The following is a 25,605-nucleotide window of genomic DNA, read 5'->3' as shown; positions in this document are numbered from 1 at the left end:
TTCTGATGAAGGGTCTAGGCCCGAAACGTCAGCCTCTCTGCTCCTATGATGCTGCTTGGCCTGCTGTGTTCATCCAGCCCTGCACCTTGTTGTCTCGGATTCTCCAGCATCTGCAGTTCCTACTATCTCTAAATAAAACAAGTGTTTGAGATTGAGCTGAAAACAGGACACATTTTGTTGATGTCTTTTGCTGTCATTCCTGAAGCATGCTACCTAAAAGTAATCAAGCTAAATAAAACAAGTGTTTGAGATTGAGCTGAAAACAGGACACATTTTGTTGATGTCTTTTGCTGTGCTTTCATCAAGACAATTCACAAAACATACTAAAGTAAAAGGAACACGACATTTATGCTGCATCAAAGGAAAGTGCTGATTGGTTGACAAGTGGATTCTGATTGGTAGGAGTATTGCCATGGAGAACGTACCTGTTAATGATGACTGATGATTAACTGCCATGCTTTGTTTAAATTTTAAACAAGGCAGGTTCAGTCTGATTGATCAAGGCACTGTCCTAAGAAATGAACCATAGAATGGCTGTCATCTATTTTATTGATTGAGACAGGCAGTGTGTGTACATGTGCTTTCTGTCTGTAAGAACATGATCTTTGTATTAATGTATGTTGCTTCCATTATACACAAGAGCACCATGTTACAAGTCTGACTAAATTGGTTGTTAGCACAATTTGTTGCACACTCAGGATTATTTAACAAATGCCATCCAATTCTGGAATCACATCTAATGCTGGACATTGTGTTGTGGATTTTGATGTTGTGGGCTACTTGGGTAAAGTCAAGAGTTGTAACAAGAATTACAACTTGGAACTTCAGTCAGACAATAAAAGATGTGGATATTGATGTAACTCAAAGGAAGAACAAATTGGCAGTGACCTCTGGTTAATACGACTTAACAGTAACAAGCAACGGCATAACTGGAAGTAGGATATATAGTAACAGTAGGAAATAGAGGATAAATTTGAGGACAATAAATACAGAAAGAGCTCAATTTGTAGGAAAAAAATCCATTTGCAAATGTATTTAAGAATGTGTTTTACCTTGAATCGTAGAAGAATATTGTTAAGCTGGAATTTTCCATCCATGTCTAACTGTATAGACACTTGTTCCTGATCTGTAAATACAGAGACCGTCAGATGATATGAATCAAACAAGCTGTACAATGTATTGCAGCACAGAAGTCACTTGCTGTTTATTTTCCCTCTGGTCCTTCACAAGAGTGACTCAAAAAATTGTCCCTATGCCCATGTTGTTTCCTTGGTCCATAAAAATGTAACAGATCTTACCTCAACCATTTCCTGAGACCAATTACTCTATGCCAGACCAGCCTATTGCATAAAAAAATCTACTTTTCTTTTCAGTCTCAAGAACTATTTTAAAATTGATGATGTCTCATCTTAGATCCCTCAAAGAAAATAGTATTTTCCTAATTTTCTATATTCAGTGATAAGAAAGGAATGGCAGTATATTGCCAAGTCAATGAGTCATGTAACTTGAAGTTGGCAATGTTCTCATATCTACTTGCTTATTCATCCTTCTAGGTGGTAAAGATCATATTAAGAGATGTTGCCTAAGAAGCCTTGGTATTAATACACATAACATCCATGGTGCACTGGTGATAGGGGGTCTTTTCTTTAATTCATTAATGGGATGAGGGCATAACTGGCTAGGCAGCATTTATTACCCAGCAGGCAGTTAAGAGTCAACCACATTGCTATGGGTCTGGAGTCACATGTAGGCCAGACCAGGTAAGGATGGTAGTTTCCTTCCCTAAAGGACATTAGTGACAAACAGCAATGGATTCATCGTCATCATTAGATTCTTAATTCCAGATTTTTTTAAAAATCAAATTCAAATTCTATCATCTGCCACGGCAGGAATCTGAACCCTGGTCCCCAGGATGTTATCTGAGTCTCTGGATTAACAGCCCAGTGATAATACCACTAGGCTGTCACTTCCCCCTACTGCTCAATGTAGCGATTGGGTGCTAATTAAAAATTAGAATATTTGCTTTGCCCTAGATGGTGTCAAGCTTCTTGTTAGAGCTCTGCTCATCTAGGCAAGTGAAAAGCATACACACACACACTCCCTACCTGGGCCTTGTAGATGATGGAAATGCTTTGGGCAGTTGAGTGAGTTACCTGCTTCAGAATACCTGATCTTTGACCTTTTATAGTCACCCCAATATTTATGTGACTGATCCAGTTAACTTTCAGGGCAATGGTTCCATAAGACTATGAGAGAAAGGAACTGGAGAAGGGAGTTTAGCCCTTGAGCCTGCTGTGCTATTAAACAGGATCATGACTGATCCAAGACATTACTCACATCTACTTTCCTGCCTTTTCTCCGTAACCCGAGGACTCACAACCCTCGGAGAATAAATTCCTCTTCATCTCAGTTTTAACTTGTGCCCTTTAATTCTGAAACTATGCCTTCTGGTCCTAGACTCTCCATGAAAGGGAACATCCTCTCAGCTTTATCCGATCCAATTTCTTAAGAATCCTATATGCCTCAATCTTAACCCTAATCCTAACCCTAACCCCTCTCAATCTTCTAAATTCCAGTGAATAGAGTCCCAACCTGTTTAGCCTTCGTTCATAAGACAATCTCTCCATACGGGGATCTTCCTAGTGAATCTTCCTTGTACTGTCTCCAATGAAATAATGTCTTTCCTTAAATAGTTCCTTCTAGTATTTTGACAGTGGGGCATTTAGCAATACCAATGCCACTGAGAGCCAAGATGATTTAGTTAGACTGTGTATGGTTGAAGATGGTCATTACCTGGAATATGTGACATGAATGATACTTGCAGATTCTCAGCCCAAGTGTGAATGTTATCTAGGTCCTGTTGCATATGACCATGAAATGCTTCATCAATTGAGAAGTTGAATGTGCAATAAAGCAATGCAATCATTAGCAAACATTCTGACTTCTGAGTTTGTGATAGAAGGAAGATAATTGCAAATAGGTTATTATGCTCAGGAACTGTTGTTGCAGTGTTCTGGGCCTAAGATGATCACTTTTCTGGTGATTGAGTGTAGACTAATGCAGAGATTTATGTTTCTTTGTGTTTTTCACAGGAAGTGTGTGTCGATGGTTAGGCCAGCATTTATTGACAATCCTTAATTGCCCGTTAGAACATGTAAAGATACATAACAGGAAGACCATTCAACCCTTTAGCCTTCTCCATCATTCTACAGGATCAAGGCTGAACTCTTTGTGCTATAATTTCCAGATTCCTATCAGAAGGTGATGGGAAGCCACCTTCTTGAACTATTGCATTGAGTGGTATGTGTACATGGGCTAACGGTTAGTCAGAATGGATTTATCCTGATTTTCATACTTAAATTTCTTCATGGTGCCACTTCTTCCTAGTTCTGTAACATCTTCCTGCCCTAAAATCATTGTGAGAAATCTGTAGGTTTCCTAGACTGGCCTCTTGGGCATACCCCAGTCCCTTCATTCCACACTTAGTAACTGTGCTTCAATTGTCTGGACCTTATTCGCTTTCAATCCTAAAACCTTCCATGTCCCTCTCTTCCTTCATTAAAATCCATCTCTTTACATGGTTTTGGTCATCCCTTCTAATCTTTCCTTGAAAATCCACATTCTCCACATTCTCAGAATACTCTTTTGTATTGTTTGTGCTATTTCCATTATACACCTCCTAGTTATATTTCAATGTAATTTTAATTGCTACACTTTTTTGTAGAATGCTATTCTTTGATGCATCATTTTCTTTTCTTTTCATTTCAGGAATCCATTATTTTTACACATTACAAGCTGACCCCATAGAAGTGCCTTCGGAGGTGGCATGGAAATTTAGAATATCGTGCGCTGGGTCAGTTCCTCAAATGGACCTAACTCCTAAAGATCTCCCTGTGGCAGTGGCTGCCCAGCTTATCTATGGAGATGAAGGTATATAGAACAGCAATTAGCCCTTCATTGTATGCAGCAGTGGTGCTTACATTGTAAGGTGCAGCAGTCACACAGCAGAGTGTTAAGGGACCGTAGAGACTGCTGTCTGTGCTGCTGTAATGAAGCCACAGGGCTAAAAATAGTTTCATCCTCTGCACTGTTGGCCAGCTGCTTATTTGAATACCCAATTTTAGGCATCCTCAAGCTTCGCCTGAATTGTTCCCATCTTTCCCAGGGATACTGCAGGCCAGTCAGTCTGTGGGCCTCCCATGGAGCCTCCCACCTACTGTCTTTATTTGGAGGTGAACATAGAGATTTGCTATCTCTTATCAAATTGCAAAGCTGGGTCCATCTGTGACCTATGTGGGGCTGGGATTTGCAAATGGTACTAACATTTCAGAGCTGATAAGATTCTACCCTATTAATCCCATATTTGAAGACTTCTTACCTTTGAAATAGCGACATATTCATTGATTTGTTTACTCAATTAATTTGGCCTAGATTCCTTCTTATCTCACTGGACTTTATCTTTTTCAGTCAAACTCTCTTATCTTTCTAGTTGAGTGAGCTGACCCTGGCGGCATGATACCTACTGGCAACTTGTCACAATTATGTTGCTGAGGCCAGAGGACCAATTTGTTGTAAGCCAAAGTCTTCCTTCCCAGAGTGCTGGATTAGTTCCCTGCTGCAAGTTCCCATTCTGTAAACCAGTTGGAAAAAAATTTTGGCCTATTATGTACCAGATCAACTGGCTTTTCAACTTGCTGTGTGCCTGACAATTGCAGAAGCACAACCACAGAGTGAGCAGCTTCAAAAATCAGCCTAATTAATTCAAATTATGCTCTATAAATTGGAAACTCTATATTCCGCATTGCTACAGCTTCCAGGTCAATTCACAGGGATTTGTTAAAAGGTGTTCACTATTTCAAACAGGGTTTACCCTTTAAGTATTTATATTACTCTGAGCACAACAAGATGCAAATGAGGTCTTATGTTGCAGTGTAGTGAAGCATAAATGAAATATCTCAGAGCTGGACTAACAATACCTACCTCTAGAGTTAATAAATTGTCTGTTCAGTCCAGGGCTACACAGTATTGCTGGCTATTCCAGGAATTGCACCCACTTCAAAATTAACTTATTCTGGTCCTGTTTCTAACCCTATTATTTTGTGTGGGAGGTTATTGTTACAAGAATATAATTCTTTAAAAACATGGTGTCGTACTCTACTAAGGTCTTTCCATGAAAGGAATCACTAATCTTACCATTTTCTGATTGCCACCAGCTCCTCAATGCACCTGAAGAAGCCACATTCTGAATTCGATGACTGTTTGTGGAATAGACAGGATTGTATTCATTTCTTGAGTCACAGATGCAACACTGCAGCAACTCCTAAGGCACAAAGTAAACATCATCTCAAAGGGTCATTTCAATTGATATAAAATAGTTTTATTAGCTGCTTCCAGGAGCTAATAAAGAGATGAATCTTTTATTCAATATTTATTGATTTTCTTTTTCAACTGACATGGTGTTGGCAAAGGATTGCTGTAATTCATGAACCATTAGTGCACTAAAGTAAACAGAATTGCCTGATTCCAACTCTTCCACCTTTGACCTGATGATAATACAGAAATGTTGCAATAGTCAAAGATGGATTTGTGCACTGCCCACTTGAAGTAGTTAACTGTTACAATTCTATGTTTTTGGAATGAGCATGCTGTTATTTGGAAAGGAGCATTTTCACTACCCTAACTCTGATTCTTGAGCAGGGTATCGCCAACAAGAGTCTAAAGATTTGTTGGATCTTCAACTATTCCAAATTACTTGTACAAATCTTGCTAAATACTATTAATTTTTAAGTTCATTACCATGGCTTCACAAAGTTTTGTTGAAGCATAATTATGAAACACATTGTATTTTGTAAAGTAACTTTATGATCTCCCTGTGTGCCAACTTGATGTGGTGGAGAGGCCCTCCTATAATTTTCTGAATAATACTGTTGGGAATTTCTTGCTCCTGGTAAGGCCACTAATGGTGCCAAGCTTGGGATGGTGGGGTGAGACCAGACAAAGTACAGTCCAAAATGTCCTCTGCAGGATGAACAGGTGGGAGAAGACTGTGTCTGTCGATGACTGCAGCAGCAAGGCAGTCCCCATCATTGTGGATCAACATGTTACTGAAATCTGACCACCAACCTGTGAACATTGTGTGGAAAATGCCAGCACCCCAAGGTAACATTCAACAAAGACATGAACAAACTTCTACCAGGGTCCACTGGCCAAGTCCTATGGTGTTTGGGATTTGACAAGTGACCAGGTTAATTAGCTGCGAGTTCCAAGTCAGAAAACTGCACACATGCAGCAGATGCATGAAGGTCCTTGGACACTGGTGTTGGGATTGTGGTGTCTTTGGGCAACAGCACCTGTGACTGAACAGTCCATTTTAGAATACTCTCTGTTGACCCCAAATGTGGAACGGACTGGAGAGGATTTCCTGAAAATAGGTTGTTCCAATTTCTCCTGGCTGGTGAACTACACCATGTCACATCTTTGGAATCAACGAAGAAAAAAAAGTGACCAATTTATCTCCATGCAGTCTTTCTAATTGTACTTAATAACTAGCACTGTCCAGTTTCCTGGCAAGTTTCTACAATGCTGGAGGTCATTAGCAATATTATTCAAAGCCTGAACCTGGATTCAGTTGTGGGTCAATCGAAGAATTTGTGCTGGGATCAATGTTATACAGATGATCAGTGTCTTACAGATTATCAGGGCCCAAATTTCAGAAAATGCTGACTATGATACTTTGGAAATGAAACAATAACATTTATAAATTTAAAATTTTATAACATTTCTCTAGATCATTGTAGAATTATAATTATGGCGTTTTCTTCAAAAAAAAATTTCTACAAGTGGGAGATCAATGTCTCAGCTGCTAAAGAGGAGGAAGTAGCTTTCTGCTTGTTAACTACTGTACTGTCAGTATTTAGGGAAAGTAATCCAGAGATGTGGGGGTAACTCTCTGTGGAAATAGGCTGAAACTAAAATTAAATTCAATTATTAAATCTTGAATATAAAGCTAGTCTCAGTAATGGTGACCATGACCATCAGTTGTAAAAGCAACAACTTGTTCAGTAATATCTTTTTTTTTCTTAGAAAAGGAAATCTGCTATTTTTACCTCGTCTGGCCTACGTGTAACTCCAGACCTACAGAAATGTTGTTGACTCTTAACTGTCCCAACAAGTTGCGTAATTCAAGGATAATTAGGCTGAACAAAAATACTGGCCTAGCCTGCAAAGCCCACGTTCCATGACAGAATTTTCTCAGTGTAAAAATAATCTCACCTAAATCAATGACTTTACATTTTAAAGCCAATATCATTTGTCTTTCAGTCAAATGACATCTAGCTGAAAAATAGCTAAACAAGAGGTACTTCAAAGATGCGACACATTTGTTTTTATTCACCATAGTTCAGCAAATTTAGCAAAGTTTTCCACATCACATCTCTCACCATCAATACTTGAATTGCTACACGAAAGCCGACAAGAGGGATGAGTGGGCACAATGGTCACGCTTAATGCAGGGGGTTTTTGGTGCCAGGCTATTAACTTTCACAGTGAAAACAGCACTTTAATATCAGCTGTCTTCAGCTTTTAGTAAGCATTCTCCAAACTGAATTATAAATCACTTGCAACAGAGAAGCAGGACCATGGAATTTCTTATTCCCTCCAAATCTGCTACATTGAAATATATGTTGCATTATTTTCCGTATCTTGCTTAGCGAGTGTCTGAGTTGTTAAGGTTCTATTATAACCTTTGCATGATTTTGCGTAGTTAGTGCAATGACCAATCCGGCTAGAAGGTTTTCCATGAAATCCCAGTGTTCTGAATGTTCAGCAGCACGTAGTCATTGTTTAAAGAGGCGACTCTCCTGTTGCCAACTGTGTGTTAATTTTATAGAAAATTGGCAAATATGGGGACTGAATCCTCTGGCAATATTTTAGCGACTGTTGCAATGTTTTCCTCAAATGAACGTAATGGGGATTTGCCATCAGAATAAATTTGTGCCCTTAGATGTCCTAGACATTTAGCAATGCCTGCTTGTGTGCCAGGCATTTCAATTGGATATTTTCCATTTGAACAGCCATGATATATAAAAGTTTATGCACTTCATCAACCAAGCTTCTCTGCTCAACTATAAATGTTACTTCATACAAATGATTCAGTAATTTATAATAAATTCTGCAATCAATGCCTACTTTGATTTGTTAGTTTTATTGCCAAATTTATCGCTATTGAATAATGTATTCACTTTTGGAATCATCTATAAGTTATTTAAAACTTTTGTTTAAATTTAATCAGTGGGGCACTTGCTAGTTAATTTGTAAATCTATTCAAGAGGACTGAATAACTTAGGCACATGGAGGTATAGAAATAAATTCCAATTCTTATTCACAATTTTAAAGCAACTGTGGTACAGAGTATTATTATAGAATTAAGTCTAATTTAAACAATGGAAAGTATATTTTAGGGATTAAAATGAAATTACCCATTGTCACTGTTCCACAGAAATTATTATATAGATTCAAGTTTTCTAGCAAATCTTATTAGCAGATCAGCGACTAACAGGCTATTTGTAAAAAAATTGTGATTTTGTCATTGTAAATGTTCTGTTACAGAAATGATTCTTGACTCCCAAGTGGCTCAAAAAAATTTTCTACAAGTGGAAGATCAATGTCTCAGATGCTAAAGAGGAGGAAGTAGCTTTCTGCTTGTTGACTACTGTACCGTCAGTATTTAGGGAAAGTAATCCAGAGATGTGTGGGTAACTCTCTGGGGATATAGGCTGAAACTAAAATTAAATTCAATTATTAAATCTTGAATATAAAGCTAGTCTCAGTAATGGTGACCATGACCATCAGTTGTAAAAGCAACAACTTGTTCAGTAATATCTTTTGTTTTCTTAGAGAAGGAAATTTGCTATTTTTACCTGGTCTGGCCTATGTGTGACTCCAGACCTACAGAAATGTTGTTGACTCTTAACTGTTCCAACAAGTTGCATAATTCAAGGATAATTAGGGATGGGCACTGTTGCCAGTGAGAACATTATAAAATTAGAAGTCTTTGACTAAGCAGAACCGAGACCCAGCCTTGCTGATTAAATAGACAGCCACACCCAACTGTCTGGATCTATTTCCTTTAATATAGTGCAGAATGAGAAAAAGTAGGTGAATCTGGCTACATCAGAGAAAGCCACCTGGAATACTGGGCTGAATTTTCTGAGAAGTGGCAATCACAGTCAGATTAGGAACTGTAGGAGCTACTTTTAGCTGTTATGAAATATCTCCTTATGGCTTTTGGGAGATTGCGAACACGGCTCTTTCGGAAAAGGAAAGGCAACCTTCAATCTAACAGCTCCCTCACAGAGCTTGTGTGTCAGGGGAAGTCACACCATGCCTCCTTCTCACGATAGTCATTGCCATATTCTGTGTTTTAAATATCTAGTGGCACACATAGGTAGGTAATGTAATATTTAGAGTGGGTCGGGTTTGGCAGGGAGGTATGGACGTAGACATGGATGTCACACCCGGCAAGGAGGAGGTGATGATAGTGTTGGGTTTGGCGGAGGGATGGGGATTGAAGAGTGTTGGGGGTGGGGTAGTTTCAGGTCTGGTGGTGGGATGTGTGTCAGATCTGGGGGAAGGATTTGCTGTCAGGTGCCAGGTGGTAGGTGCATGGAGCAGAGGGATATTTGATCAGGTGATGGGTTGACAGGTTGTGGGGAAGGGCCTGGTTGGGGCTTTGAAGGATGAGATTTCTGAATACTTGGAAGTGCATGGTAAAATATGGTAAAGTCAGCATGGCTTCATCAAGGGGAGGTCATGCCTGACAAATCTGTTAGAATTCTTTGTGGAAGTAACGAGCAGGGTAGACCAAGGAGACCCAATGGATGTTATCTACCTGGGCATCGAGAAGGCCTTTGACAAGGTGCCGCATAGGAGGCTGCTGAGTAAAATAAGGGCCAATGGTGTTAGAGGCAAGGTACTAGCATGGATAGAAGATTGGCTGTCTGGCAGAAAGCAGAGAGTGGGGTCAAAAGGGTCTTTCTCGGAATGACAGCCGGTGACAAGTGGTGTTCCACAAGGGTCCGTGTAGGGACTACAACTTTTCACTTTATACATTAATGGTCTAGATGAAGGAAGTGAGGGCATTCTGCTTAAGTTTGCAGATGATACAAAGACAGGTAGAGGAGGCGGGGAGGCTGCAGAAGGATTTAGACAGGTTAGGAGACTGGGCAAAGGAGTGGCAGATGGAGTACAACGTGGGAACGTGTGACGTGATGCACTTCGGTAAGAAGAATACAAGCATGGACTATTTTCTAAATGGGGAGAAAATTCAGAAGTCTGAAGTGCAAAGAGACTTGGGAGTTGTAGTCTAGGATTCTCTCAAGGTAAACTTGCAGGTTGAGTCAGTAATTAGGAAGGTAAATGCAACTTTGGCATTTATTTTGAGAGGACGTGGATATAAAAGAAGGTATGTACTTCTGAGGCTCTATAAGGCTCTGGTCAGGCCACATTCAGAGTATTGTGTGCAGTTTTAGGCCCCTTATCTCAGGAAGGATGTACTGGCCCTGGAGCAGGTTCAGAGGAGGTCACAAGAGTGATCCAGGATTGAAAAGCTTAACATATGAGGACCATTTGAGGACTCTGGATCTGTACTCGATGGAGTTTGGAAGGATGAGGGGGGATCTAAATGAAACTTACAGAATACTGAATGGCCTGGGCAGAGTGGATGTTGGGAAGATGTTTCTATTGGTAGGAAAGACTAGGACCCAAGGGCACAGCCTTAGAGTAAAGGGAAGACCTTTTAGAATGGAGATAAGGAGAAACTTCTTTAGCCAGAGAATGGTGAATGTATAGTATTCACTGCCACAGAAGGCTGTGGAGGCCAGGTCATTGAGTATATTTAAGATAGAGATAGACAGATTCTTGATTGTCAAGGGGATCAAGGGGAGAAAGCGGGAGAATGGGGTTGAGGAACTTATCAGCCATGATTGAATGGTGGAGCAGACTTCATGGGCTGAAGGCCTAATTTCTGCTCCTATATCTTATAGTCTTATGGTTGACAGATATAAACAGGACTGTTGGAGGTTCTGCTCACTCTGAGAGGTGGCTCTGAAGAAGCCGGACCAGCGTCAAGTGCCATGCACACGTAGTTAATGGGTGATTTGGTGACAGAATACCGGCCTCTCTGGAGTTATTTTAGTTCCATTACTTTCTGCTCGCCAGTACTCTCTGACAGGAATGAACATTGAATGGGGTGAGATAGGACAGGGTCAGGAGCCATAATCCATTAACCTGGCCCAAGGAAGTGGTCTGTTGACAGTCAATGTCCAGGGCCACACATAATTAGTAGTCAGTTAGAGAATAGGTCAGAATGAATTGGGGAGGTGATAGCCTAGACATATTATCACTATTATTCTAGAGATAACCATTTTGGATCCTGTCATAGCAAGTGTGGGAATTTGAATTCAATAAAAATCTGGAATTAAGAGCCTAGTGGTGACCATAAAACCATTGCAAATTGTAGGGGGAAGAAAGCATCTGATTTAATCATGCTCTTAGGGGAAGGAAACTGCTGTCTTGTGGGCTTACGTGTGATTTCAGGTCCATAAATATGTGGTTGACTCTTAACTGCCCTCTGGACAGTTAGGGATGGGCAATAAATAATGGTCAAGCAAGTGATGACCACACCTTGTGAATAAATTTAAAAAATGCCTGGTGCCAATCCAAACATATTCCAATATGTAAAGAAATAAAATAAACACTTTGATCAATACACTGGACTAAACTTTGAGCTTTTCCCTAAATTTGGCAAATATACCATGACCTGCATCATTTGCTTTAATTTTATATTGAAAATAATCAGAAATATGAATTTGAAGAAATGAATTTCTTTCATTGTAAAATTGGCCACTTGGTAGCCAGGTTAATTAACCGTCAACAAAATGGTTTAAAACACCACTTATTAACACTTGCCAACAGCCCAGGAATAAGTTATAACTAGTAATATTACTGACCCGTCCATAGTACATTCTTGGGCTGCAGTATCTCTCAGATGCATGAAGGCCACATGTAGATGATGCTTGTAGTCTATCTGCTCGACCAGTGACTAGGTCTCTTGGTGTGGGGTAACATGCCCGTTGAGAGCAGTCTGTCTGTGCCATTACATAACTGCTAAATGCTGAAAACATAAACAATGACAATTAAAGAAAAAAGGAAACTCCACTATAATCAAATTCAAACAATGTTATCAATCATTGAATAAATATGAATCAAATACTTTGCATACCCGTTATTAGAGGGAAATGGCTTAGAAGAATAAAAACAGCTATAATGCATTTTCCATATTACTGAAGGAAGAATCCGACATGCTTAGGTGGCACAATGTTATGACGGGTTTTCTGTTATGAAGAGAGATTGGACAGACTGATGTTGTTTCTCTTGGAGCAGTGAATACTGAAGGGGTGACATGATTAAGATATATAAAATTATGAGGTCAGAGATAGGGGAGACAGAAAGAAACTTTTCTTTTTGATGGATGGATAAATGACCAGGGGCACAGATTTAAGGTAAGGAGCAGAAGGTTTAGAAAAGATGTCAGGAAAACAAATTTCACCCAGAGAGCAGTGGGACTCTGGAACTCACTGTCTACAAGGATGGTAGAGACAGAAACACTCATAACATTTAAGAAGTATTTAGATATAAACTTGTAATGACAAGGCACAAAAGGCTAAGCGCTGGAAAATGGGATTAGAACTGTAAGTTATAATAAAACAAAGAACTGCAGATGCTGAAGATTCGGAGCAAAAACTGAAATTGCTGGAGAAACTCAGCAAGTTTGACAGCATCTGTTGGGAGAAAACAGAGTTAATGTTTCGAATCAATTGGACTCAAAACATTAAGGGTGGCACAGTGGTTAGCACTGCTGCCTCACAGCGCCAGGGACCTGAGTTTGATTCTACCCTTGGGTGACTGTGTGGAGTTTGCACACTGTCCGTGTGTTTGCGTCGGTTTCCTCTGGATGCTCTGGTTTCCTCAGTCCAAAGATATGTAGGTTAGGTGGACTGGCCAAGGGAAATACAGGGATAGGGTAAGGGGGGGTGGCATGCTGTTCTGAGGGTCGGAGTGGACTCAATGGAATGAATGGCCTGCTTCCACACTATAGGGATTCTATGATTAACTCTGCTTTGACTCCACAGATACCGCCAGATGTGCACAATTTCTGTTAGAGTAGTAGGTGGTTGTTTTGGACTGGTTCAGACTTGATGGGCCAAAGGGCCTTTAAAAATGCTGTAGACCATTATGATTCTATGACAATGCTCATGCCTCTCACAGCAGTATTTTGAGGGAAAATAAGGATCCTGGGAGCATTATAGCCAGATACAGTCCTGTCTTAAACTTCCATCCACACAGAAACACTTTTCATCAGGAGTCACTGTAATGGGAACACAGTCTGATCCTTCACCTCCTGAATTTGCCCATATTGAATTTAATTATAAAGCATTTGGAATTACCATGATTCTGACCAAGTAATTCAGTACTGGCTACTGGTTGAACTCTGCATTCATTTTCTTTTATGCCATAACAAAATGAGTAACAAATTTGGTCACTGTTGGCACATTTGGTTGACTTATTAGGTGTGGTTTTCCAGTACTTATGTACTTTTGAAGAGTTTGTTGACTAATTAGCTTAAGCCACCACATTGCATCTTGGACTAATCAGCTAGATGCTCACACTTTCAGTAACAAACAAATTGGTTCATACCACTTTGGTACTGGCAGAAAATTTAAGTTTGAGTGTGGAAAGATAGGTTTTACTAATATTTGAATGTCCCAAAGTTAACATGAGGCCAATATGAATAAAATATTTGAGCACACACCCCACAAAGCATATCAAATAGCAAATGCGATCAAACGTATTGTATGGATTTCTTAACAAATCCATCATGTCCCCAAACCCCAGATGATAGAAATACTGTGAGTCACCAAATTTCATTAAAGATTCACAAGTGTTTACAATTCTTCACTTTTGATGACCTCTCCTTGAAACAGGTGGTTGTATCATGGATGCCTCAAAGACTGTCGATGTTCTGTGGGTCCATCTTCCTTTCTGAGACTACACTATCCCTGGATTCTTGGAAATGACAGTCCAGCCCTTACTCATACACAGGACTATACTTGTTTTCACAAACAGAGAGCTTCACAAAGCTAGCGATGTTCCTGGATTTGTCTTCTTAGTGCTAATCTGGCTTTGCTGCACAAATACAAGCCCCGTTCTCTGCTGTACTGAACAATTAATTGTGCACTGGCCTCTTTTAAGCTCTTCACAACCCCTTGGACTTCCCAGAGTCCTCTTTACACAGACCTATTCAATGGCCTGAAGACTTCTCTGAGCCCCAACTATATAGAACTTATGTAGTTAGTTGCTTTTACAGCATAGCTAACAGCAACCTGCCTAACATGCTCTAGTTCTCTCTCTCTCGCTCTCTCTCTCACACACACACACACACACACACATAGTGTACTGGTTTCACTGCTTGTCACATTGGATTCCTCTTAATATCTCTGAACTGTACTAAGCGTCCCATTGCAATCCTTGGAACGGGTCTCATCCCTATTGCTAGATAGAATTGGATGGAATTAATGTTTTGGAACAACCAAATGTGATAGCCCTTGAAACTGAGTGTCTTGAATGTTACAGTGTTCACAGTGTGCTGGTCTAAAGCACAACTTACACACAACAAAAGTGGTATTCATCACAAAGGTTCTAGTCACTCAGAGATTATACTTCTGAATTCAACGTTCTTAAAATGCAGACTTCTAACTTTGCCTTACTGCCTAATTTTCCATTTTGCATCAGATTTGTATTTCTCATGTTCAAATTCACATTGTGTTTGTCATTCATAATATCTGGAAACTTGTGTTTTTGTTCATTCGTCAGATGAGGGCATGACTAGCAAGGTCAGGACTCATTGCCCATACCTAATTACCCTTGAGAAGCTGGTAGTGAGTTGTCTTAAACTGCATCTATTTGGTGACAGTACATCCAGCTGCTGTACCTAAGGGAGATCCAGGATTTCGGCCCAGTAGCAATGAAGCACGGATGATATTTTTCCAAATCAGTATAGTGTGCAGGGAGGCTTGGGATGGTAGCATTCTCAGATGCCTATTGACTTTATTAATCAAGATGTCTGAGTTTGCAAGTTTAGGAGGTTATGACAAAGAAACTTTAGGAAGTTGCTATAAGGCATTTTGTAAATTCTACATACTATATTACACCCTACACTGGTAGTGTAGGGAGGGAATATTTAAGGTGGTGGAGCAGATGCCAATCAAATAGGGCTGCTTTGTTGGCTGAAATTCATGAGTGCTGTTGAAACTGCACTCATCCAGGAAAGTTAAGAGTATTTGATCATATTCCTGACTTGTGCTTTGTGGACGAATGATAGGTTTTGGGGAAATCAGGAGATAAGTCATTCAATGCAGAATTCAAAGCTCTTGATCTGTTCTTGTAGCTACAAAATGAGTGTGGCTGGTCCAGTTTTGGCCATGGTGGTTCTTATGATGTTGATGATTAGGTACTGTACAATAGTAATACCACTAACTGTCAAGGGGAGACTTTTGTTGGACACAGTCATTGCCCAGCACACATGACACAGATGTGAATTGCCACTTATCTGGCCAAAGATAAATACTGCCCAGGTCTTGCTGTGCATGGGAATGGACTGCTTCATTATCTGAGGGGCTACAAATGGAACCAAACATTGAGCAATCATCAGTGAACATCCTTACTTCTGACCTCCCTGCATTATACGGTTCATGTTTTGCAACCGTAGGCATTAAAATGATATGCTTTCAGGCTGTATTGTCCTTCAGATATTCCTGGTGAAAAGTTGAATGGAACTACCTATTGCATCAATTCTTTATTAATTACTTTTTCAAAAGACAAGTGCTTCTCAAGAATATTCAAATAATCTAATAATGCTAGCAAAATAAAACATCAATATTGCCTGGCTGATAATTGCGATTAAACTGGCTAATAATTGCAGTTAAGGACAGCAGTTATAAAAAATAACTCTAAAAAATACTAAAAATAGACTTTCAGCAGAAGTATTAACAAGGGTTGGTGTGTGGTTGCCTGCATCATTTACTATTGGAAAACATGTCCAAACCAGTCCAGAAGTGTCATGCATGCATGATGCTTCTTTGGAATGTTTTAAGTCTTTTATCTTAAAATCCATGTTTAACTCTTTTCAATGGTAAATTAGTTCCCTAAACTTATTGATTATGAAAGCAAAGCACAAAATAGTTGTAGAAAATCAGATTAGTGACAGATTAAACTTCACTGGTTCAATTTTTTGATTTTCAAACTCACCTAGACTTAGGAATAGTGGCAACATCTTCACCTTGGAAGGGAACCTCTTCAAATAGAAAACCTATGCGGATGAAAATAAATAGAACACAATATTTCATAAGAAACAGTCCTCTTTTTCTGTTGACATTTGATGAACCACTTTCAATTAAATGAAATGTATTTTAACATATTCGACCCTTAACAAATAAAATCAAAATGCAAACACATCAAAATTCAAGCTCAAGATTTAAAGTTTTAAACTGTTACATGGTAATGAGCCTATATAGATTTTTATGGCTTTCCATTCTGAGGAGATCATAATCTGAAAAATGTTTAAAGTCCTTATTTAGATCTACTGATTCAGTAAGGTGAGCTGATAGTATTTAATACTTCTTGTTACAATCCAACTTTTACAGAAACTACTTCACATTAATTCTGAACATTTTAATTCAAGCATTACCAAGATTAAAATCTCTTTAATTCTCCATTAAACCCCTCTCTGCTGGCTGTTCCTACCTTCCTCAGATCCGTCTCTACCTCTGAATATGTGAGTTTCTCTTTTAATTGACGCCCTCACCTGGGAGTGGTTTAGGGTGAGTGAGTCTCCAGGTGATGAAGGAATGTCTCAGGATTATTCATACACACACCTATTGGCATCAATATCCTTTGGTGTAATATTGCAAACAATTACAAACTCTTACTGATCTTACAGACATTACTGAAAATATTCATTAGGTTCTATCTTGCATGTTCTTTCAAATCTGTGTTTAAAGATGTTAAACGTTTCAAATATTTATATTTTAATTATTATTCAAATTTTACTTAAAGTTTCCAATAGTAATTTTTCACTAATACTTTAAATAATTCCAAAATAAGAAGTCCATAAGTATGGCAGTACTCTGCAGTAACATACATAACACACATCACATGGTCTTGAAGAAAACCTTGTTAAATAAGGAGCATATTTCACTGGGTATTTTTTCAAGCTAATACAATACAGATCTATAAATATTGTTGGCTAGTGAAACACAATGCTTATTTTGATGGTTGAACAATTGGGACTAACATCTTCCCTTTAAGTGACAATTTTCAGTATAGTGAATTATCACCCTGATATGTCTGGCCGAAGAAGTTAGACCTGATGAGCACCTATTTATAAATGAAGCTTTAGAAAGGGATGAGAGGGACATCAATAACATAGTACTGGAAAATATCAGGCATGGTGCCAATTGACTTCAATAAGTTTACAAAATTTTCATGATTGTGTTCATGTTCAAAGAAAAATTACTTGTTGCTAACATATTAAAAAGCACTTCATTGTTTTTAAGGAGCATCATGGCAACTTAATGCATTAAGTTGTTTTTGTGTAACATTTCTGAATATGATTCACCTGAATCTTTCTGAGTGGCCTGTCTAGACAATTTCCCTGAATGGATTCATTTTGAACAACCCTTTACTCACACACAAAAAAAAACCTCCACCCTGCCATTACAGCCCAAACAGGCAATCTTCCAGGTGTTACAACTTGTCTGAGGAAAGTTACTGTAAAGACCTTGGGGGACAATTGAGTATATGCAGTAATCTGATCCACTGACTTTATAGGACAGCCCCTGTATCATGATACATTGGTTAGTAACTACTGAATTCAGTAAATAAGAATGAGGCATTACAGAGTGAAACAATTGTGGGGGAAAGGGTATACAATCTGTTTTTTTGAAATATTATAAACCATATGGATGTTAGCATTTCATTTAGGCTGAGAGTTCAGAGGGAAAGAACTACATAGAAATCAAAGTCGATGAAGGTGTACTGGGAGGCTCTAGACAAATCACAACATTTTACCACCATCTTTCCCATAATTAACTTACAAAAATGAATGTTATACATTCGTATGAATAGAAATTCTGCAGTTGTCATTACATGTTAATCTTACATGAAAAAGCAGGATATGATGATACTAATTGTACATTCTCATTGTCCTACACTTTTCACAGGTTAAGTACCAGAAGAAATGCATGTTATAATTTGTTATAAATCTCACATGATGTCATGACATTGTTCCTACAACAGTTACTAGGGGTGCAATTTTATAGGGGCCTGAACATGTGGGCTATGGTGAGACTTGTGACTGGATTATGTGAGAGATCTCATGAGACCTATCCCAATGTCAGCAGCAACTCACTGCATCTTTTATGCATTTGTCAAGTGGTGAGTTTCTTATTTGGCAGTGCTGAGTTAGTGAAGTGAGATTATAGCATCAGTTCACCTCATGAATAATCACCTTCCTAACTTACTAAATACACTGAACAAGTTAGAAATTGAGACTTCTTGGCATTGAAGAAACCTGGGGATTTCAGTTTGCCACTTGTTCCATAGGACTTCCATGTTGTACACCGGGCACCAACTTCTCAATAAACGCATCGTGGGCACCAGCCACATGCACCCCACATCCATGGACATTAGAATTTGACATGTGTTAATTTCTAATTAAAGAAGATTCTGCACTTCAGTGTTGTGCCTCAGGTTGCACCAGCAACTAACGTTGTAATGCTGCTGAACGGACACTTTGCACTTAGACACACGCACCCAGCTCCTGGACTGGACGAGACTGCCGGACTTTTCATTTACTGTCATTGGCTTCACTCATTCTAAGCCTACCTGGAAGCTGACAGAAACAGGACAAAGACCTTTCAGCTAACATGCGAAGCCCAGCATCTCAAAATCAGCCACTCACCCACCAATATCAGTAGTAGTGTTACCATGCTACGTAACAGGCACAATGTTGAGCATCTTCCCTTCATGAATAATCTAGATGTTTAGATCCATATATCTATTAACTTTTTATTGGACTATTTCCTATTTCTAATTGATAATTTCTTCTTGTATTTAGTGACTAACGAACTAATTCTCTCATTAACTCAAGATAGCATACCTGGCAAATTTACAAGAATTCATTGAAGAGGTAACAAGCAGGATAAATGAAGGGGAAGTATTAGATTAACATATTTGGGTTATCAGAAGATGTTTGATAAGCTGCTACACGTTAGATTACTTAAGTCAAGAACCGATGGTTTAGAGAAAGCACATTAGCATGGATAGAAGATTGCCTAACTAATGAAAGATAGAGTTACAACATACATTAATAACTTGGATGAGGAAAGTGAATGTACTCTAGCCAAGTTTGTGGATGACACGAAAATAGATGGAAGGAAAATGGTGAGGAGGTCACAGACAATCTGAAGTGGGATAAAGACCGTTTAAGTGAATAGGCAAAAACTTGGCAGATGGAATATATTGTGTAGTTATGTGAGATTACGCATTTTGGCAGGAAGAAAAGAGAAGTCTACTATTTAAACTGCAGAAAGCCATGGAACAGAGTGATTTGGCGTCTTTGTCCATAAATCATAAAAACAAATCAGTGGGCAATAGGTAAGGTTAGTAGAACATTTACCTTTATTTCAAAGGGAATGGAGTATAAAAGTAGGGAAGTTCTGTTAAGACTACACGAGGTACTGTATAGACCACAGCTGGAATACTGTGAACAGTTTTGGTCCCCTTTACTATAGAACAATATACTGCTGTTGGAGGTGGTCCAGAGAAGGTTCATTCGGTTAATAACAGGTATAGAGGACTGTATTATGAGGGGAGGCAGTGGCTTCGTGGTATTATTGCTGGACTATTAATCCAAAAACTCAGCCAATGTTCTCGGGACCCGGGTTTGAATCCCGCCATGGCAGTTGGTGGAATTTGAATTCAATAAGAAATGTCTGGAATTAAGAAACTACTGTGACCATGAAATGCAACTGGCTCACTAATGTCCTTCAGGGGAAGAAATCAGCCATTGTCACCTGGTCTGGCCTACATTGACTCCAGACCCACAACAATGTGGTTGAGTCTCAACTGCCCTCTGAAACGGCCTAGCAAGCCACTCAGTTGTGTTAATTGCTGCAAAGTCTCAACAAATAAATGAAATTGGACAGATCTAGGTATTGACCTAGGCATTGGAAAAAACATCTGCAGAAATTGTTCTATCAACCCTGCAAAGTCCTCCCTACTCCTTCACTATCCTTAGGTCAAAATCCTGGAATTCCCTCCATAAGGGCATTGTGGGATAATCTACAGCATGTGGACTGAAGCAGTTCAAGAAGGAAGCTCATCACCACCTTCTCAAGGGAAACTAGGGATGAGCAATAAAATGCTGGCCAGCCAGCGATGCCCACATCTCACGAATGAAAAGAAAGATATGAAAAAGGGTTCAATAGATTGCGCCTGCACTCATTGGAATATGTAAGAGTAAGAGGCAACCTTATTGGAAAATAAAAGATTTTTAGAGGACCTGACATGGCTAATGCAGAAAGGTAGTTTTCTCTTGTAGAAGAGTCTAGGACCAGGGGCATAATCTCAGTGGAAGATGTCACACTTTTAAATGAGGCAAGGAGGAATTTTATCTCTCAGAGGGTGGCAAATTTGTGGAATTCTTTACCAAAAACGGCTATCAAGGCTGGACCATTAGTTTTATTCAAGGATGAGATAGACATATTTTTAATCAGTAAGAGGATTTGAGCGTTATGGGGAAAAGGCAAGAAAGTGGAGTTGAGGATTATCAGATCCACTATGATCTCATTGAATAGCAGAACAGACTTGATGAACTGGATAGCGTAATTCTGCTCCTATGTCTTGTGGAGGAGTTCAAGAAATCTCCTACCCAATATGAATACATCTTGAAAACGTGACTGAGTCAAGGTAGGCTGCCACACAGGTTGATGAGTATGAGCTGGTCCACAGATTCCTGTTCCAAAAGAAACTCTCCCCTAGTAAACCCCGACCAACTGGAAAGGATAGGGTTGAGGAGTGTAATTTAACTGAGCACCCTGGGAGAGCAGGAGATGCTGGCTGCCCTCCTCAGGATAGAAAGGGTGGTTCTGAAATAAAAAGTGAAGCCAAGAAGTCTGGGTGTTTCCACTGCTGAAATATAGGACAATGTCCAGGCCAACTATTGGATGCTGCAGGAAAACCCAGTGGGACCTGTCAGGGTACATTCACCCCATACAGTGAATGGGAGTTAGCCCAGACTATGGCTCTTACTTGTTGTTGTGAATCCCTGTAAAGGCATTCTGGAGACTGTGGATGAGGTTAAACAAGTCCCTGAGAGATACTGGGATTTTGTATCCAAGGGAAGATTGGGTTAGGGAATCAAGCCTGCCTTCACACTGAGAAATATTATGGGCCGGAAAACCCTGCTGTTGGGAAATGGTATAACCTTTCTAGCAGCGAGTGCAGTAAGTGCCAAAGTGCTGGTAAAAAGGAACTAAAAGCCTGTTCTTTTTTACTGGGTATAACTGGAGTTTGACCTTATTGTGAGACCTGTCCTCAGTTTGCCTGTGGATTGGGTTAACCTGCTCCTTGGCAATGACTAAGTGGGAACAAAGGTAAGAGCATCCCCAGTGGTCTCTGAGGAGCCCATTGAGGTCAGGGAGACTGAACAGCTGCAGGAAAAAGTGCCAGGCATTTACCCTGACTATGTGGTCATGCTGTCTATAGCCAGATAAGTTCAGTCAGTGGGGGCTGAGGTGACACTGCAAGCTCACGATCATCCAGTCTGGTTCTCTGAACCCTATTTTCAGGAGTCCAGAAGACACCAAGGAGGGAATAGATAAACAGAAGCTGACCCACTGTCCAAAACATGAGCTTAGGCTGCTCACCCTGAAACAATTCCTGAATGTGACTGATTTAAAAATGAGGAAATGGAGATTTTACAGACCTGCAAATGAGAGAACAAATTCAAGGTGAAAATCATGATTTACACTGAATGAGAAGACAGCATTAATTGGTTAGTGAGTGCACTCTGATTGGTAAAGGCATTGTTATGGGGATTACACTTTTAATATTGATTGACAGTTAATAGCCAGACATTGTTAAATTTAAAACAAGGGAGTTTGATTCTGATCGGTCAGGGCATTGCCTTGAGAAACAAACCAGTGAATGGCTGTCACCTATTTTGTAGAGTTGGAAAAGGCAGAGAACATGTACAGAGATAATAGGAACTGCCGATGCTGAAGTCTGAGATAACAAGGTGTAGAGCTGGATGAACACAGCAGGCCAGACAGCATCAGAGGAGCAGGAAAGCTGACGTTTCGGGTCTGGACCCTTCTTCAGAAAAAGTACATGTTCTTCCTGTTTGCATAGTTCCTCATTCATTCAGGATTATCCAGTAAATGTAACATGTACTGAATAGAGGGATGAATTGGAGGGAGAGAGGTTGAAGCTCACTTTGAACCTCCTATTGCTGACTCCCCATCACAGCCCAGAAAGATTCCCATCCTCACTCCAGCTCAAGACCTCAGCCAGCCTGTTGCCTCCTCTTCTGTCTTCATAGTCTTCTTAGTTTTGTTGTTAAGGATGAGGCCAAACAGATCAACCTGGTTATCCAGGGTCTGGTTTTTGGGATGGGTAACAGAAACAGTTTGAAAGTCTCTTGCAATTTGGCAGCAAAAATGACTGCTTACTGATCTCCATTGCCCTCTAATTATAGATACTGTCTCTGGAGGAGCAGCAAAGTCAGAAGAAAGGGAACCTGTGTCTGGAGCAATCAACATGGGTGAGCCAGCCTCTGCGATTGGAGGAGCAGCTTGATCTTTCCCTCACTTGTTGCTTCTCCAATCACTGTCCAACAATCAGTGCCCACTGTCAGCAACTGGCAGTTTCACTGGCCGTTAACAAATTGTTCAAACAAATCTAAGAGTTGCTAAGAGCTGGGAAGACTGATTCAGTTTAAAGCCCACCAGAAAACCAGAAAACTACCTGAAGGTCAGAAGCAGAAATTCCTACTTGCCTCAACTCATTTTTTTGGTTTTAAAGTTTTAAAGGAGGAGGCCAACGTCAGATTTTCAAAACTCCATTGACAGATATCAGCCATTTGGCTGAGTTTTCTCAGGAATAATTAATTCAGTGTCTTGCTGCTCCCACCTGCTGCCGCTGTGGGTGACAGTCCAATCACCTAGTGGTTGCACTGGCCCTGTAGAAATCACAATACTGAACTGTCCATTCAGCTTGCCAAAGTACTAAGGCATTCCCGTTAACCCTTTCATAAATGCTGCCTCTATGAAGTTCTCATCAGCATTTTGCTGTTGCCTATCAGTCAGGCAGCGCTGACTGCTGCTGTCCATGCTCTAATGTGCATTTTGTAAACAGGCCATTCAGCCCAAAGCTGCTGATATCATGTACAAAAGCCACCTGCAGTCTCCTCCACTGGAGGTCACCAGCCTTCCACCAGTTGTACTGCAGCCATTAGGAAAGCACTGCATTGGAATCGTTAGGACAGACAAAGGCGCATGAAAGACAGGGCTTTTTCTCTTCTCAGGATGACTGATGTTATTATATTTTAATCAGGCACTTTGCTGAACAGGGTGAGAATTTCCAGTCTAGTGGAGGCCCCAGCAGGGTAAGAATCCTGTCCTAGAAACTTCTGGCCAATCAGTGGGCAGAAGCTCTTCAGCCATATTATTCACCTTCCCCCTCCTCGCCCACCCTGCCAACCCAGCTTAGACCACCACATACCAACCAGGGCTTGACCAGCCCACTCACCTCAAGAAGGGCATTATGTTCCCTCCATTGTTCATCACTGAGCTCCGGGTAGCAGGATTAATGCACACTGATTGATGTTGTGACCTGCCTGCGCTGCATACTTTCAGTGCCTATTTGTTACGTGTATGCTAACACCTTGAAATTGTGCACATGTACTATTGGAATACATGTACAAATCTGGAATACACTCAGGCCAATAGTCTCCTTACCAGTCACACCTGTGCACAAGCTAGCGCGATAATTAGCGACAGTTAAGACTTAAACACCTGATTAGCAGATCCCTACACTCAATCCATTCGGCCCAAGAAATTCTCACAAAGCTCAAGGGCACAAATATCAACGAGGATGAAATCATGTTCTCCTTCGATGTTACAACACTATTTATGTCCCTTGACATGCCGTTAGCCAGAGAGGCAGTAGCTACACTACTAGATGGACCAGGAGCACCGAGCCTGAACACCAGCAACAACATCAGCAAGGACAGCTTACAGAAACTGCTAGATTTATGCCTCACAATGTACTTCATGTTCAACAGACAGATACACAAAAAGGTTAACGGCACGCTGATGGGATCACCCATCTCAGGCCTCATCGCAGAAGCAGTGATGCAGAGATTGGAACACACAGTCCTATAATCCAACCAAAACTGTGGGTAAGATACGTGGATGATACATTTGTAATAATGTAGAAGAAACCCATGAACTTGTCAATAACATCTTTGCAAACATAAACTTCACTACAGAGGAAGAAAATAATAAATAGCTCCCATTCTTAGACGTAATGGTAGAGAGACTGACTGACTAACGGCGAATTCCAGACCCAAGTACACAGGAAGGCCACACACATGGATCAAATCCTTAACTTCAATAGCAAGCACCCCACCATACACAAACAGAGCTGCATCAAGACATTACTTAAATGAGCTGTATCACACTGCAACACCCCAGAACTCCGGAGAATGGAAAAGGAACACCTACACAAAGTTTTCACCAACAACGGATACCCAAGAAGTTTCGGCTGCAGATGCCTACAAAACAAATGACAGTCAGAGGGCACGGTACAACAGAAGACACTAGCAATGCTACCCAACATCAAAAATATATCAGAAATGACTACCAGACTCCTAAGACTGCATAAGATCATGATTGCATCCAAACCCACAGCAACACTGCGCCAGATGTTATCAAAGACTGAAGACCCCGTAGCGACAGTAAACAAGACCAACGTGATATACAGAATAGCATGCAGCGAGTGCAGTAGACATTATACTGGATAAACAGGAAGGAAACGGACGACCAGGATACACAAACACCAGCTGGCAGTAAAAAGACATGACCAATATTCATGACCCCATTTCTGAAGAAGGATCTAGACCCGAAACGTCAGCTTTCCTGCTCCTCTGATGCTGCTTGGCCTGCTGTGTTCATCCAGCTCTACACCTTGTTATCTCAGATTCTCCAGCATCATCAGTTCCTACTATCTCTGACCAATATTTACTTGTCTCAATACACACAGACAATGAGGGCCGTCAGTTAGACTGGGACAAAGTGACCATACTGGGACAAGTGAACACCAGACATGCAAGGGAATTTCTAGAAGCCTGGTTCTCAACACGGGACTCCATTAACAAACACAGAAATAGACCCCATATACAGACCACTGCTAAAACAACAGAAC

General features: G+C 40.2%; 1 protein-coding gene across 3 annotated transcripts in view; it reads right to left on the bottom strand.

Annotated features, from left to right (window-relative positions):
• The window catches only part of lamb3 (laminin subunit beta 3), a 39,938-nt gene extending 23,029 nt beyond the window's left edge, over nt 1-16,909 (bottom strand). The window contains exons 1-5 of one of the 3 annotated variants that reach the window (XM_048612070.1): nt 16,861-16,909; nt 16,366-16,426; nt 12,009-12,172; nt 5,194-5,320; nt 1,053-1,126 (exon numbers count right to left, since the gene is read on the bottom strand). In XM_048612070.1, coding sequence (XP_048468027.1) covers nt 1,053-1,126; nt 5,194-5,320; nt 12,009-12,172; nt 16,366-16,390 — 390 coding nt within the window. In that variant the 5' untranslated portion in view covers nt 16,391-16,426; nt 16,861-16,909. Of the gene's footprint in view, nt 1-1,052; nt 1,127-5,193; nt 5,321-12,008; nt 12,173-16,365; nt 16,427-16,611; nt 16,632-16,804 lie in introns of those variants that run through there. The other 2 variants (XM_048612071.1, XM_048612072.1) reach the window with 2 other exon arrangements.
• Nucleotides 16,910-25,605: the final 8,696 nt, after the last annotated feature.

This window comes from Rhincodon typus, chromosome 25 (genome assembly GCF_021869965.1).
Source record: "Rhincodon typus isolate 14 chromosome 25, sRhiTyp1.1, whole genome shotgun sequence".
NCBI classification, from domain to species: Eukaryota; Metazoa; Chordata; class Chondrichthyes; order Orectolobiformes; family Rhincodontidae; genus Rhincodon; species Rhincodon typus.
The sequence above is the reverse complement of the archived record's forward strand: the minus strand, read 5'-3'. Positions and strand labels throughout refer to the sequence as shown.